The sequence below is a fragment of the Sus scrofa genome, chromosome 16 (assembly GCF_000003025.6).
Source record: "Sus scrofa isolate TJ Tabasco breed Duroc chromosome 16, Sscrofa11.1, whole genome shotgun sequence".
Lineage (NCBI taxonomy): Eukaryota > Metazoa > Chordata > Mammalia > Artiodactyla > Suidae > Sus > Sus scrofa.
The window spans coordinates 36282778-36300112 of record NC_010458.4 but is presented as its reverse complement, the minus strand read 5'-3'; the positions used below and the strand labels follow the sequence as shown (position 1 = coordinate 36300112).

At 36.2% G+C, this 17335-nt stretch overlaps 1 protein-coding gene across 8 annotated transcripts in view; it reads right to left on the bottom strand.

The window, feature by feature from the left end:
- The window catches only part of GPBP1 (GC-rich promoter binding protein 1), an 80773-nt gene continuing 65543 nt past the window's right edge, over positions 2106-17335 (bottom strand). For 7 of the 8 annotated variants that reach the window (XM_003133975.6, XM_005672468.3, XM_021076985.1 and 4 more), the window contains 2 exons: positions 14364-14466; positions 2106-3265 (listed from right to left, as the gene is read on the bottom strand). In XM_003133975.6, coding sequence (XP_003134023.3) covers positions 3107-3265; positions 14364-14466 — 262 coding nt within the window. In that variant the 3' untranslated portion in view covers positions 2106-3106. The remainder of the gene's footprint in view (positions 3266-14363; positions 14467-17335) is intronic. The other variant, XM_005672465.3, reaches the window with a different exon arrangement.

Here is a 17335-nt window from a genome sequence, read left to right as displayed (position 1 = left end):
ATCATTTAGAATAGTTATTTTCTGTTCAAAAATACAATGTAATTTTTAAAAAAACCATGTGATTGGGACCTCCTGTTGAATAATATGGTGTTAACAGTAGTTCAAAAGAAGTCACAATATCTACCTCTCAATTAGTGATACTCTATTATACAAAGCCCTCCAATAAAGATATACCGAAGTATATAAGCCAAAATAAAAATCTCAGCTTTAAGAAAAATTTCACAAGTGCCTTTTCCAATCCAGATACCTAAATTCTAATGAAATTACATTTTAATAAAATACCTTTTATAAAGTTTTTGAGTAGGAGATTATGGATCCTCCACGTAGAATCTGATGTCAGGTTAAGGTTAACTGTTTGGGGAGGTTCAACAAGCTATTTGACATATTCCTAAATAAGTTTATAATATTTTTATATAATCATATTTTAACAACCATATATATAAACATTAATGGAAAAAAAGTATGTTTCGATACCAGGCCCTTCAAAATACTGAATTTTAATTAATGTAAATCTGAGGTTATCAAATCAATCTGATTGCTTTTAACACTTCTATATTTATTTCAACTTCAAAATATATTTATGTAAATAAATTATTCTAATCCTTAATATAAAACAAGATACAGTTTTTGAAATGCTATTTTAAACCCATTACCATTAGAATTTTTGCTCATTACATGTCATTTTTTAAAAAGGCTGGGAAGAGGGGGATTAGTACTAAAAGAAAATGACTACAAAGGAGGGAACACCAAAAAACTTCATGGTGACGCAGATGCTTACTACCTCGATTGGTTTCACAAAACCTCAATGGTTTCACAAAACGAAGATTATTAAATTCTATGATTTAAATATGTAGTTTATGCCAATTTATACAACAAAGTGTCTGTAAAAAAGAACCTGCTGCAGACAAATTGAGTTCGAAGCAGTCAAAAGCGATTTTTTTTTCAGGTCTCCATGCCCTGGGTTTGTCAATTTCACATTAGCCGTACAATTAAATGTTTTTCTAAGACTTGTAGGCTCCCTTTCAAACAATACAATACACACTCTACCAACTGCCCATATTTAGATGGCGAGTTAAAATTATGTTACGCTTTAACCATTTCATCAAAATGTATCTGGTATGGCTCCATCCACTCAGGTGCCAAACCAGTTAATGCTGTCATTTAACATATAGAATATGTCATAGAATAACCATATATCATTGTACCTTACCATGCTAAATACATACTGTAAACACACTCTATATCGTGATGTATGAAAACATCATAAACAAGTATTAACTGCTGGTAAATGGGATATAAGGCAAAAAAATAAAGTGTCTGAATAGGAAACAGAAGATGCCAGAGAGTAAAAACAAACAAACAAACAAACAAAACACACAATCTTTCTAAAAGCTATTTAGAAAACACAATAGACTTCAAACATAAACCAGTTCTCAGGTCCCTTCTAAATTGTGTTAGTAAATACAAATTTGCACCTGGATATATTTTATTAATCTATTAACCAGATAGTGCAGTCTAAGAGTCCCAAAGACATTCAACATGTTATATAGAATTTCATGAAACGTTATTTTCAGGGTTCTCTTGTGGCTAATGCTATATTTTACTTGTAAGTGACTGAACTGATTTGCACCATAATTAAAGCCCATTTTAAAAGATAACTTTAAGATATATTTAATACTTTGTTACCACTCTAACTCATCCTAAATTTCATAGGGGTGAAGTTGTCTTTTGTTTATAAATTCCCCAATCACAATTCTCACATGTGAACAAAAAAAGAAACTTGCTTTTAGTGAAGGCTGCAGAGACTGAGCAGAATTACTGAGATAGAAACAGCAAAAATATGCAGCCTTCTGAGGAAAACATGATTTTAAAATCTTGAGGATTACCTCAATGTGACACAAAATCTAAAACATTTTTGCTTTAAGATTATGCTCTTTACAATCAGAATATATTATGGGAGTGGGATGGGGGGGGAGCCAAAAGCAAACGAGAGTACACAAAACCAAAAATATCAAAATACAAAACACAGAGTAAAATTATTCTTCTAGTCAGCAGCAAACAGAAATGATTCAAAATTATGTGCAAATGAAAAATAAAGTGGTTGTTTTAACATTCGATTGTTTAATAAACTCGTTAAGCAGTTGATAATAAAAGGCTATTTTCCATAGCTTTCTTTTTCTAAACTCAAAAGGTAATCACCATCTTTAATAAAGTATAACTTTGTTTTAATAAATGAATAAAGTACATTGTGTTTAGAGACCAATACCTTGAACACTACAGAGAACGACAATATTCTGAAAATCCAGTTTTATTTTCCATGTTGTGGACAGATCCAGTCAGTGTGATCAGTTTTTCTGCATGTGTAATAATTTATCAAAATAAGTTTTCCCACAAGACTCTTTTCCATCAACTCTGAAAATCCTGGTCTGACAACATAACCAAATAGAGCTCTTGAAAATCACCTCTTAAAATTTGGAAGAAAGTGTGGCAAATCTTTCCTGGTAACATTTACTGAACTACAAATGGCTAAAGAGCAATTTACGTTTTAAAAGGTGACTAGTACAACAGTTGAGTTCAGGAAATTAATGTTTTAGTGCACTTTGCTCCAGTTTTAGCCAACATGCTACATTGTCCTTTTTTGGAAGGGGGAAGGGAAAGGGGCACACAAAGTGGACTTGAGGATTTCCATTGTACGAAAAAGATATGACTCTGCAAGCAAAACAGTGTAAGCTGCCTCTTTTTTCTTAAGACCTGGACATTTTAAGACAGAAGCTTTGCAAAACATTACACAATTTTTTATTATTAAATGAGAAAATCTCATTTGTTACATCGTCACATTGCTAGTCAGAGAAATGCTGCAGTGATGAAGAAAGTCAATGTTGGATCAACCAAAGTCCTCATTTCTACAACATTCATTTACAAAGAAATAATGTTCAACACAGCCCAACACAACATTCTTGGTTTTCTTCATATTGAAGTCCCCCCAAAAAATCATCTTCTAATGGGGTATTTACTACATAAATTATAGTTCTTCATTTTTACAATTCACCCCAAACTGTATGAGAGATGTATCACACTAAAATTTCTAAAGCTGTTAGGAAATCCTTCACACATCGTCGTCATCTGATGTGTCACTGCTACTTGTCTCTGTGTCATCATTCTCAATAGTGGGTTTGAAAGTGCTGTTTTTCCAGGGTCCAAACTTGAAGTCACAGATCAGGCCATTTTTCAAAATACCATTTTTCCTCAGACCATTCTTCTGTAACTAAAATGTCAACAAAAATAAATTGAATAAGTAAACTATCCTCCAAGTGTTACTTACAAATTAAGAATGCTCTATTAAATGTAACCATGAATACAATAAGGGTAATTTCATCCTACCCAAAAACTCCATAGGTTATGGTATCACATTTGAAAAACTAGTTAGATACAGGTAATTGATCCCACCAATCTAACAAGTATTTCCTAAGAATATGCCATCACCTTTGGAAGAACTGCATTTACCATCTATGAAACCACTATTAAAAAAGAAAAATTACTGTATAGTACTAGTCTAGTGAAGAGAGCACAGATTTGGGATGCAGACAGACTAAGTATGAATTCTAACTCTGTCACTTGTTAAGGAATTAACCTTTCTAAATTTTCATTTATTTAATGAAAACTGTTAATAAAATTCTTTAGATGCTGCCTACAATATAATCAGCAACCATTAAGCTATGGTGTTATTTTTAATTATTCTGACCTAAGTGGGCCATTACCATATCTCACAATCCAATTTATTCATACTTTGCAGAATACCTAAAATACAAAGTATTCCAGTAAGCAGTATTCAAGTAAGGTATATACAAAGTAACAAAATCAAATAGAGGCCTTTGCTTAACCACAGAGATTAAGAAATCAAAAAATAATAATAAATCTATTTCTGAAAAGGAGAAATCAGAACTGAAGGGTTATTAAGGCAAGCATGTAATAAGTTAAGAATAAGTCCAAAGAGCACATGAGGGAGAGGTTTAGCCCAAATAAGAAACAATTTAAAAGATACTAAATCATAAAAATATGCACTCTAACTCTAGCCTTTTGAATTTCTTCCATGAAAAACGTTTGAGACGCTGATAATTTTTATCAAAATCTCTACATATAAATTTCTATAAGACCAAATCCAGCTATATAAATTAATATTTGGAACTATCTATACATTTCATAGTCTAGAGGATTTTTTTAAATCATGAAGATTAGGACAAGATCCAAACCAAAGAGCCACTTACAGGATAGTTAATTTTATTACAGACCTTAATAACTACAAATAACAGGTCCAAGGTCTTAGCTCTCAATTTTTTCTTTTTCCCCTCCCTATTTAACTCTCCATTTTCCATAGCAGATTTTCTATTCTACCTCAATACTAAAATTTAGGCTACCTCCCTTCACTTTGAAAAAATGATCTCCCCACCATCTTTATTGAGAAAAACAAAAGCCATGTTCTCAGTCTCTGGTATTCTTAGCTACACAGCGATGTTTAAAAACATACCTTGTCTCTATTTTACACCTTTCTAATCCCTCCAAATTGTATCCTTGCTTCACATGGTTTATCACCCAGTGCCACCTTATCTTAAAATCAGCTGTGGAGAATTATGATTAAAGAAAAAAAAAAAAAAAAAAAACCTGATCTATATCTCCGATTTCTCTAAATGCCTGCACTGTCTCCAAGGGAGGCTGATAGAAGAAAGACTGACTCCTAAAACCAGCTCCTCCTTCTGCATTCCTTCTCTAACAACAATATAATTATCAGTTCATAGGTTAAAATTTTAAAACCCTGTTGATTCTATTTCAGATCTTAGGTTCATCATCAAGACCATGTTTTGGAGTTCCTTAGTGGCTTAGCGGGTTAAGGATTTGGCATCATCACTGCTATGGCACAGGTTTGATCCCTGGCCCAGGAATTTCTGCATGCAGTGACTATGGCCAAAAAAAAAAAAAAAATCATGTTTTACTGTCATCTCTCTACTTTTAGGCCCACATTTACCTCTTCCCTAATTATTACAATTTATTTCCAACTAATCATCCTGAATTCTAATCTTCCAAATTACATCTCCAATATATGCTTACACTATACTTATACTTCTGCAAGTAGCAATGGTTTCACATACCTGAAACACCTCATAAGGTTTCCTATCATAAAACACAATCTATATTCCTGATGCATACAAAGACCTTCATAATATAACCATAATGTATTTTTTTAACCTTTTGTCATGGTTAAAGGCACATGCTATGATAGAAGTCAGACAAACTTGGGCTCAACTTTCAGCCCCACTACTGATAAACTGCATATCTAAAGGTCATACACAACAACCACTATGAGCCTTAGTTTTGTCATCTACATGACTAAGAGTATTACCTACTTCATATAAATACTATAAAAATGCCCTTAGCACAATACCTAGAGGGGATCAAGAGCTCATACAACATTACTTACAATTACGGAGGCCACATAATTTATCATTCAAACTAGGGCACTTCTGAGAATGAAAGCAACATATGCCATTAGTAACTACAGCAAAATTAACATGGATAAACTGGGACTCTACAAGGCAAACCAGGACTTAGACTCATCCTATTACCGTTATCACGATCTCTCATTAAAAACTTTCTACCCCATGCTCTTGCCATTCTGAAGCTCAGCATACCCTACTCTTACTTTTGCCTTTGTTCACTCCTTACACCAAGAATGCCATTCCCTCATCTTACCTGACAAAGGCAATTCAAATTCAACTCAACTATGCCTTTCCGGATCATTGCAACTGGAATTAAACCTCTAGATTAACCACCAGAGTGTAAATTTTACATGGGCAAAGATTTTTGTATTTTCCTAGCATTCAAAGAAACATCTGATGAATCTGCATTACACTGTCTCTCCTACCCTCATCTTAAACATTTTGAAAAACTGCTATCACATTGTTTTATATGGGAGTCTATCTATCTTTGTCAAACTACAGCACTAAAAAGGAGCTCGTCTCTATAATTCTAAAATCTTGGTCACAGTGAACATAATAAATGTTTGCTGAATTTTAAAAAAAGGGAATTTAAACTCAGATTCTCAACTGGTACAATATAAATACTTTCATAAACAGCACCAGGCCTTAATGACTTTTCAGACATCCCATCATTAATATAAATATATCCATGCCTTTATCATTCGTTGTTTAAAAATATACATTATTCTTACATGCCATTGCTCTCCAACCAGCAGTGTGCACAAAATTTTTATATCAGTTCATCGTTTTATTATTGATAGGGTTTTATCTACCTGTCCCAGTCATAACAAGGCTTTAAAATCAATTATCTTGGTCAGACAATGTTATGCTTTCCTTGGACTACCTTATGGTAATGACAACAAGTGGGTTTCTACAGATGCCTTTCTTCAGACTCAAAATAAATCCTTCAGAGATACACAAAATGGTGAATCCATATAAAGGACTACTAGTCACCAAACACAGGCAAGTTTCAAAAGTATGAAAGCAACCAGATCTAAAATACAGCCATACAACATCTATGAGATGTAGTAAAAGCAGTTCTCAGAGGGAAGTTCATAGCAATACAGGCCTTCTTCAAAAATAAGAAAAATCTCAAACAACCTAATCTATCACCTAACAGGATCAGAAAAACAAGAACAAACAAAACCTAAAGTCAGGAGAAGGAAGGAAATAATAAAGATCATAGAGGAAATAAATAAAAGAGATTTAAATAAAACAAAAAACCTCTACTCAAAGAGTTGGTTATTTGAATAGATAAATAAAATTGACAGACAAGAGAAAGGACCCAAATGAAGAAAATAAGAAATGAAAGAGAAGGAGTTCCTGTTGTGGCTCAGCAGGTTAAGAACACAACAACATAGTGTCTATGAAGATGTGGATTTGATCCCCGTCCTCACTTAATGGGTTAAGGATCCGGTGTTGCCATGGCTGTGGTGTAGGCTGGCAGCTGCAGCTTCAATTCAACCTCTAGCCCAGGAACTTCCCTTTGCCACAGGTGAGGGGAAGAGGAAGGGAAGAAAAGGAAAGAAAAAGAAGGGAAGGGAAAGGAAAGGGGAGAAATTGCAACAGATAAAACAGGGGAAAAAAGAAACTACAAAGAGGATACTATGAATAATATGCCAACAAATGGGACAACCTAGAAGAAACACAAGTTCTAGAAACATAAAGCCACTAAAACTGAATCAAGAAGAAAGAGATAATCTGAAAGATCATGGAGTTCCCATCGTAGCACAGTGGTTAACAAATTCAACTAGGAACCATGAGGTTGCGGGTTCAATCCCTGGCCTTACTCAGTGGGTTAAGGATCCGATGTTGCCATGAGCTGTGGTGTAGGTCGCAGCCACAGCTTGGATCCCACATTGCTGTGGCTCTGGCATAGGCCGCTGGCTGTAGCTCTGACTGGACCCCTAGCTTGGGAACCTCCATATACCTCAGAAGTGGCCCTAAAAAAGGCAAAAAGACCAAAAAAAAAAAAAAAAAGAAAGAAAGAAAGATCACTAGAACTGAAATAGAATCTGTAATTTTAAAAAATTCCCTATGAACAAAAGTCCAGGACCAGATGGCTTCCCAGGTGAATTCTACCAAACATACAAAGAAGAATTTATAACTGATCCTTCTCAAACTCTTCCAAAAGATTCAACAGGAAGGAACACTCCCAAAAACATTCTATGAAGCCACCATCATTCTGATACTAAAACCAGACAATGATACTACAAAAAAAGAAAATTACAGGACAATAATGCTGATGAATATAGATGCAAAAATTTTCAATTAAATATTAGCAAACTGAATCCAACAACACATAATAAAGATCATACACCACAACCAAGCTGCATTCATCCCAGAGCCAAAAGGTTGGTTCAACAGACACAAATCAAGCAAACTGATATATCAAATCAAGCAAAGAAAAAGATAAAAACCACATGATCATCTCAACAAATGCATAAAAAAAAAGCATTTGATAAAAATTAACATATATTCATTCAGAGTTCCCATCGTGGCTCAGTTGTTAATGAGTTCAACTAGGAACCATGAGGTTGCAGGTTCCATCCCTGGCCTTGCTCAGGGGGTTAAGGATCCGGCATTGCTGTGAGCTGTGGTGTAGGTCGCAGACGCGGCTCGGATCCCACGTTGCTGTGGCTCTGGCGTAGGCCAGCATCTACAGCTCCAATTTGACTCCTAGCCTGGGAACCTCCATATGCCATGGGAGCAGTCCAAGAAATGGCAAAAAAAGAAAAAAAGTAATAATAACATATATTCATGATAAAAATTCTTAGCAGAGAGCTTACAGATGGGATGCTATCTCAACCTAATAAAAACTATTTATGACAAACCCACAGCCAGTATAATAAAAGAAAACTTGAAAGCCTTCCTGCTAAAATCAGAAACAAGACAAGGATGCTTACTCTGTATTCAACTTAATACTTCTATTCAACATAGTACTGTAAGTCCTAGATACGGCAATCAAACAAGAAAAAGAAATAAAAGCTATACAGTTAGAAGGGCAAAAGATAAAATTTTCATTATATGTACATGACATGGTACTATATATATAGAAAACCCAAAAGATTCCACACAAAAACTACTAGAACTAATAAATTCGGGAGTTCCCATTTTGGCACAGTGGAAACAAATCTGACTAGTATCCATGAGGATGTGGGTTCTATTCCTGCCTGGCCTCACTTAGTGGATTAAAGATACAGCACTGCTGTCAGCTGTGGTGTAGGTAGCAGATGCAGCTCGGATCCTGAGTTGCTGTGGCAGTGGTATATGTCAGCAGCTGTAGCTCAGATTTGAGCCCTCGCCTGTGAACTTTCACAGGCCACAAGTGTGGCCCTTATTAAAAAACAACAAACAAAAAACACAAAAAACTGCATCCAAAAGAAACTCAGAAATATATCTGACCAAGGAGGTAAAAATGTATATACCAAGAACTATACAACATTGCTAAAGAAAATGGTAGATGATTCAAAGAAATGGAAAGATAGCTTATTCTTTTGGATTAGAAAAATTAATATTGGTAAAATGGCCACACTACCCAAAGCAATCTATAGACTTAATGTGATCCGTATCAAATTACCCATGACATTTTTCACAGAACCAGAACAAATTATCCAAAAATTTATAAGGAACCATAAAGATACAGTTACAGAGGCAATCCTGAGAAAAAAAATTTAAAAGGAGGCATAACCCTCCCAGAACTCAAACAATACTGCAAAGCTACAGTATTCAAAACAGCATGGTATTTGCACAAAAACATATAAAGAGCAATGGAACAGGATAGAACTTAGAAACAAAACCACACACCTATGGTCAATTCATCTTTGCCAAACGAAGCAAGAATATATACAACAGAGGAAAGACAGTCTCTTCAGCAAATGGTGCTGGGGAAGTTGGACAGCCAGCCACATGTAAATCAATTAAATTAAAACACACCCTCACAGCATATACAAAAATAAATTCAAAATGGCTTAAAGACTTAAACATAAGACATGGCACCATAAAACTCCTAGGAAATAAACTGTGCCAATGTCTTCTTAGGTCAGTCTCCCAAGGCAACAAAAAGGAAAGCAAAAATAAACAAACAGGACCTAATCTAACTTGTAAGCTTTTGCAGAGAAGGAAACCATAAACAAAATGAAAATACAACCTATAGACCAGGAGAAAATATTTGCAAATGATGCTACCAATAAGGCTTAATTTTCAAAATAAAAAAATAGCTCATACAACTCAATAACAAAAAAACCCAAACAACCCAATCGAAAAATGGGCTGAAAACTTAATTAAGCATTTCTCCAAAGAAGACATATAAATGGCCAACAGGCAATTAGAACATCATCTAATTATCAAACAATACTGAGATATCACCACGCCTGGTCAGAATGGCCATCACTAAAAAGTCTACAAATAACAAATGAGAAAAGGGGACCCTTTTACATCATTGGCAGGAATATAAACTAGTGCAGCCACTACACTACAGGAACAGTACCAAAGATCCTCAAAAAACTAAAAAGAGTTATCATACGATCTTGCAATTCCAATCCTGGGCATCTATCTGGACAAAACTGTAATTCAAAATGATACATGCATGCCAATGTCCATTGCAGCACTATTTATAAGAGCCAGGACACAGAAGCAACCTATGTATCCCTCAACAGAGGAATGTACATATACAAAGGAATATTACTCCACTACTAAAAGGGAATGAAATAATGCCATTTGCAAAAACATGGATGGGAGTTCCCATTGTGGTTCAGTGAGTAACAGACCCTACTAGTATCCATGAGCATTTGGGTTTGATCCCTGGCCTCATGGGTTAAGGTTCTGATAGAGCTCTGAGCTGTTGTGTGAGTCACAGACATAGTTCAGATCCCCACGTTGCTGTGGTGTAGGCTCACGGCTGCAGCTCTGATTCACCCTAGCCAGGAACTTGCAAATGCCACATATGCAGCCCTATTTAAAAAAAAAAAAAAAAAAAAAAAAAGACCTAGAGATTATCATACTAAGTAAAATAGTCAGAGAAAAAGACAAATATGAGATCACTAATATGTGGAATCTAAAACGATGACACAGCTGAACTAATTTATAAAATACAAACAGACTCACTAACTTTGAAAAGAAACTTAGGGTTACTAAAGGGAAAGGTTGGGAGGAATAAATTTAGGAGTTTGGGATTAACATACCAACTATATATAAAACAGATAACCAACAAGGACCTAACGTAGAGCACAGGCAATTGCTTAATATTTTGTAATAACCTATATGGGAAAAAAGCTGATATATGTATAAGTGAATCACTTTACTGCACATCTGAAACTAATACATTGTAAAATCAACTTTACTCCAAGATATAAAAATTACATTTAAAAAAGAGAAAATAACTCTAGTTATAATAGCGTTAAAAAGAATAAAACATTTAGGAATAAATATAAGGAATAAACTTAATCAAAGAGGCAAAAAACGAATTCCTGTCATGGCTCAACAGTAACAAAGCCAACCACTATCCATAAGGACACAGGTTCGATCCCTGGCCTTGCTCAGTGGGTTAAAGGATCCAGTGTTGCTGTGAGCTGTGGTGCAGACATGGCTCAGATCCCGAGTGGCTGTGGCTGTGGCATTGGCCAGCAGCTATGTATGGTTCTGATTCAACCCCTAGTCAGGGAACTTCCATATGCCGCAGCTGAGGCCCTACAAAGACAAGAAGCAAAAGACTTCTACAATGACAACTAGAAAACACCACTGAAACAAATTTTAAAAACATCAATAAATAGAAAGACATTCCACACTCATGGATTATAAGACTTAAAAGACTGTTAAAATGCAAATATTATCCAAAACAATATATAGATTCAATGGAATCCCTATCAAAATCCTATAGACATTTTTTGTGGAAACAAAAAACCCCATCCTAACTTCATATGGGATCTCAAAGGATTCCAAACAACAGCCAAAACAATCTCTGAAAAGAACAAAGTTGGCAGTTTCACACTTGCTGATTTCAAAACATATTTACAAAGCTACAGTAATCCAAACAATGTGGCACTGGCATGAAAACAGACCTAAAAGGGAGTTCCCTGGCGGTTCAGCAGGTTAAGGTTAAGGCTATTGTCACACCAGTGGCTAGGGTCACTGCTGTGGCAAAGGTTCAATCCCTAGCCCAGGTATTCCACATGTCATGGGTATGGCCAGAACTTTAAACTGAAAAAAGACCTAAGAAACCAATGAAGTTGATAGTCCAGAAACAAACCCTTGCATATACAAATGACTGACAGGGATGCCAAGACCATTCAATTGAGACAGACAGTCTTTTTCAACAAATGGTATAGGGAGGAAAGAATGAGAAATGAGAGGATCAGCAGGAAGTAGCCAAAGCTGTTGCCACCCTGTACCCTGTCAGACTTGGGGAAAGATAAAACAGAGGTGGGGATTTAAAACTAAGTCCTAAAACTGAGTTTATGATTAACATCTATATCCAAAATTATTACCTTTCTTGCCCAACACCTGATCTCCTCAAGACTGAGGAGAATCACAAAAAAGGGGGGAATGTAACCCAGCTATGCCCTGTGGGGCTCCTAGGCACACAAGCCTTTCTTTGTCCTTCATTTCTTTATTTTTAGGGAATAAGCCTCAGCCTCTATGACCTTCCCTGAGTTCCAAAGGACAGCTGCTAATCCAAAAAGGGATGGGATGCAGAGACCAGGGAGGAGCAATGTAGCCTTGGGGCAGGAGCCTGGTTCCTCAAGGAACATACATATCTTTGAGTTTTTCCATAGAAGTAAAACCCTCAACAAATGGAAGAACTCCTTGATGATGCATTCTTTGTTCCAGGAAGAAGGACCACCAGAACCAATCCTGGGGCCACTAAACACCAGCTCTGAAAGGCAATGCAAGCCTGTTTGTACCCTGATCCTTATTTCATTCCTCAAACTATGAAATCATCTCCTAACTCCTTCCAAGGGGTGGAGAGTCTTTAAGGCATTAGCTTGCTGTGGCCCTCTTTGCCTGGCAAAGCAATAAAGCTACCTTCTTCTCCTTTACCTGCATCTCCCGCCCGAGAGAGAGGAGAGGAGAGGGGAGGGAGAGGGGAGGGGAGGAGAGGGAGAGGAGAGGAGAGGAGAGATTGATTGATTGATTCCTGGGGCCGCTCAGTGAGTTATGGACCTGGTGTTGCCATGAGCTTCAGTGTACATAGCAGATAAGGCTTGGATCGGGTGCTGCTGTGGCTGTGGCACAGGCCAGCAGCTGCAGCTCTAATCTGACCCCTAGCCAGGAAACTTCCATATGCTCAGGGTCCAGCCATTAAAAAAAAAAAAAAGAAGAAGAAGAATAAAAATAGATAACCAAATGATTCAGCAATTCCACTTCTAGGTCTATACCTGGAAGAATTGAAAACAGGGACTCTATAAACATCTATAGAGTTTACAGCTATTATAGACTATCTATATATATGTTATCTTCAGATAGATAATAAACATCTATACACCCATGTTCATAGTAGAATTATTTATAACAGTCAAAAGATGGAAGCAACCCAAGTCACTATTAATGAATGGATAATAAAATGTGGTATATACATACAATAGAATATTTTTCAGCCTTTAAAAGAAAGGAAATAGTGACACATGCTACATAGCTAGACCTTGTGGACATTATACTAAGTGAAATAAACCAGCCCACCAAGAACAAATTCTGTATGATCACTTCCACGAGGAGCCTAAAGTAAAATAGTCAAGTTCACAGAGACAGAAAATAGACTGGTAGTTTCCAAGGATTAGAGGGAGCAGGTAATAAAAATTTATGGTTCAACGAGTAGTTTCTGTTTTACAAAATAAAAAGAGCTCTGGAGATGAAAGGTGGCTGCAGTGTGCTTAATGCCACAGAACTGTATACTTAAGAACAGCTGAAATGGTAAATTTTATGTGTACTCTGCCACAAATTTTTAACTAGGATAATGAAGACTTTTATTATCAAGAGAACATAACTAATTTCCTCAAAGAACTCGTTCAAACATTTAAGAAGTGTTTTAAAGATTACAATATCAATTACACAATCTTAATATAGAAAATCACTTCTGCATGACCAGAACTATTAAAAATAAAAACTATAATGGATTTGAAAAAAAAAAAAATCTCAACTCCCTGATACTCTACTAAACATTTTCCAAGGAGTGTTCTTTCAAAAAGGCAACTATGGAAACAAAAAAACAAGCTGTTCTAAAACATAAATTATTCCTGAAGTTCCCGTCACAGCTCAGCAGTTAACGAATCTGACTAGCATCCATGAGGATGCAGGTTCGATCCCTGGCCTTGCTCAGTGGGTTAAGGATCCGGCATTGCCATGAACTGTGGTGTAGGCTGCAGACGTGGCTCGGATCCTGCACTGCTGTGGCACAGGCCAGCAGCTACAGCTCCAATTCAACCCCTAGCCTGGAAACCCTCCATATGCTGTGGGTGTGGCCCTGAAAAGCAAATACATAAATAAATAAAAATAAATAAATAAATAAATAAATAACTATTCCTGTACAAGGAAAAGGATAAAAGGTCAAGCTATATTTGAGAAAGCTACTGTTGGTTTCTACTTCTTACGCCCAAACCATTTTTTTTAATGTCTGGAAAATGAGAAATCAGAAATACTCTTTACACCAATTCCTAAGCACTGCATAGATTTAAAGAAGTTATCACTATGGACCTGTTCAAAACAAAGGCAAATCGACCTACAGTGTGATGTCTAAGGTAAAACTTTAAACACGCTCCCTCCAAATGCTTAGTTATACATTGTTCTGATGAAAGGAAGGGCAATTTTTAAAGTGAACTTGTATTCAGCTCTTCTTACCTGTTCACTAATAACTTGGAATTCTCTCATTTCATCCTCAGTTAAGGGAGCACATGTTTCATCATTTTCACTGTCTTCTTGCCAGCCCATCTCCTTTAACAATCTGGAAGGGGGGGAGATGAATAAATTTAATTTAGAACTTCACCCCATTAGAATAATTCTACTTATATTATGTGCAAGAAAATGTGGTCCATTACCCCCTACACAAAATCCACACAATATATAAAAAAAACGATTTCAGAGTTTATGCTTCAAATTCTTTCTAAAAATGAATGAATAGATAAGATTCTGCCCAATAAACTGTTTTAAATATTAAGATCAAAATGAACTGCCTACTTGCTTTATCTTTTGTGTCAGGTTCTCCGAGGCTGGAAACCTGCAGAGTTCTTTTATTCTAGAAACTTAGAGAATTTGCTAAATTCTTGTACTGAAAGTAAAAGCAACACTTTTACTTTTCTTGTCCCCATTTTCTTTAGAACCACTACGATCCGTCCAAGTCCTTAGGTACTCAGGTTTTCTACTTTAAAAGGAAAATTTGGGGCAGTTCTTGCTATGGCGCAATGGGTTAAGAATCCGACTGCGGCAGCTTGGGTCACTGTGGAGGTGCGATTTCGATCACAGCTAGGGAACTTCCATATGCTATGGGCGCAGCCATTAAAAAAAGAAAGAGAAGAGAAAAGAAAAGAAAAGGCTAGCTGTATTACCCTATCTTGTATTTTATAATTTACCTATTAACATCACCTCTTACATCATGCCAGTCATTAGCCTCAACACAATTCAATTTGAAGAGAAGTATAAGTTCTATAGTAACAGACAACTTTTTAAAACGCTCTCAGCCAGAATCTAAGTAAGTAAAATGACTAATAATGGTTATTCCCTTTCCTTTCTTTTTCTTTTTTTTTTTTTTTGTCTTCTTAGGGCCACACCTGTGACATATGGAAGTTACCAGGCTAGGGGCTGAATCGGAGCTGCAGCTACTGGCCTACACCACAGCCACAGCAACGTGGGATCCAAGCTATGTCTGTGACCTACACCATAGCTCATGGCAATGCCGGATCCTTAACCCACTGAGCAAGGCCAGAGATCAAACCCTCGTCCTCATGAATACCAGTAGGGTTTGTTACCGCTGAGCCACGAAAGGAACTCCCTCCTTTCTCTTTTTTAAAAGAGACTCTCTATCTTACGCAAGTAGAGCTTGAAAAAAGATTAACAGGAATAGAAAAACTGGTCCTACCATACAGCACAAGGAATTATATTCAATATATGTAATAAACTATAATAAAAAAAAGAACCTAAATCACTTTGCTGTACACCAGAAACTAACACAACACTGTAAATCAACAATTTAAAAAAAAGGAAAAGAAAAAAAGATTAACAGGGAACCACCACCTTCTCTAGCTGGGCAAGCAAGAACACACAGCCGTAACTGCTATATCTGACTTAATGACTTCAAAGCTTCTGCTTCTTATATGTTCACATATTTTATACTAGTCTGATTGTACTAGGGTTTTTTTTCCTTTTTTAATAAATACATTCCTTAAGCATGTGTTACTCCTATTTACACATAACTCATTTTTCAAATTGAGCCTGTCACAAACTGGCTACTTTGTAAGACTTTCATGTTTTTTTCAAACAATCTCATAAATAAATTATCAGTGCTCATAGATTCGAAATAAATTTAACTCTCTACCCATATTTTACAGATGGAGAGCCAAAGTCATGTAAGTAAAACAACTTACCTACTTGATGGCAAAGAAAGAAATAGAATTTTGGTTTTCTGACCCTTAAGTTATTAGTATATACTGCCTCTAGACTAAAATATCAGTCATCATGAATTACTATTTCTCACTTTCCTTTTAATCATTTTGTATTTCTTTTCCAATGCACTGTCTTCACTGCAACCTAGGTAGCTTCCCTGTAAAGGGCATTTCCATTTGCAAAGCCACCCAGTCCAGAGTCTACAGATCTGGACTGGTAAAAACAATTTAACAGCTTTCACTAGATATTTACTTTTACTTGTTTCACTTTTAAAAATTAAATCATCACTAAACAATAATGCAGATGGAACAAATTATTTCAAATGTTATGAAAGACAAGCATTCCTGTCTATTCTCTGCTTCCTTCAAGGTCTATAAATGTTAACTATTTTCTAGAATAGCTTTTTTTTTTTTTTTTGGTCTTTTTGCCTTTTCTAGGGCGGTTCTCCATGGCATATGGAGGTTCCCAGGCTAGTGGTCCAATCGGAGCTGTAGCCGCCTGCCTACACCAGAGCCATAGCAATGCAGGATCCGAGCCACATCTGCGACCTACATACACCACAGCTCACGGCAACGCCGGATCCTTACCCCACTGAGCAAGGGCAGGTATCGAACCTGCAATCTCATGGTTCCTAGTCGGATTTGTTAACCACTGCACCACCAGGGGAACTCCTAGAATAGCTTTTAAAACAAATATTCTGTAAGTATTTCTTTTCCCCACAATTAGAAATACACCATAACAATGATCTGCACTTTGCCTTTTTATTAGCATTTCTTCCCATTCTCTTTCAAACTATTACCAAATCACCCTGATACCAACTGCACAATGACCACCCTCTGCTAAGTATTTTCAATAGCTCCCCAAATCCTAAAGAATAAACTCCTTAAACTCATGGCCACAAATTCAAATTCTTTACATTACAAAAAGCACAGGATTAGAATGAGAAGATCTGGATTGCAATTCCTACTCTGTCACAAACCAGGTATTTGGCACAGGCTAATTCCTGTACTTTCCTGAGCTATTTCTTCACTGGAAGCATTTAAAGAGCTTGAGTACACCTCTAAAGCCCGCCTTCTCAATGCATTTCTAATTCCATTAAGGACTCCATACTCCTGGTCAAGATATTCCATTCACCATCCCTCAAACAAACTAGTACATATGCAGCTCTAAACATCTCTTCATACTGTTTTTTTTTGTTTCAAAATGAGTACCTA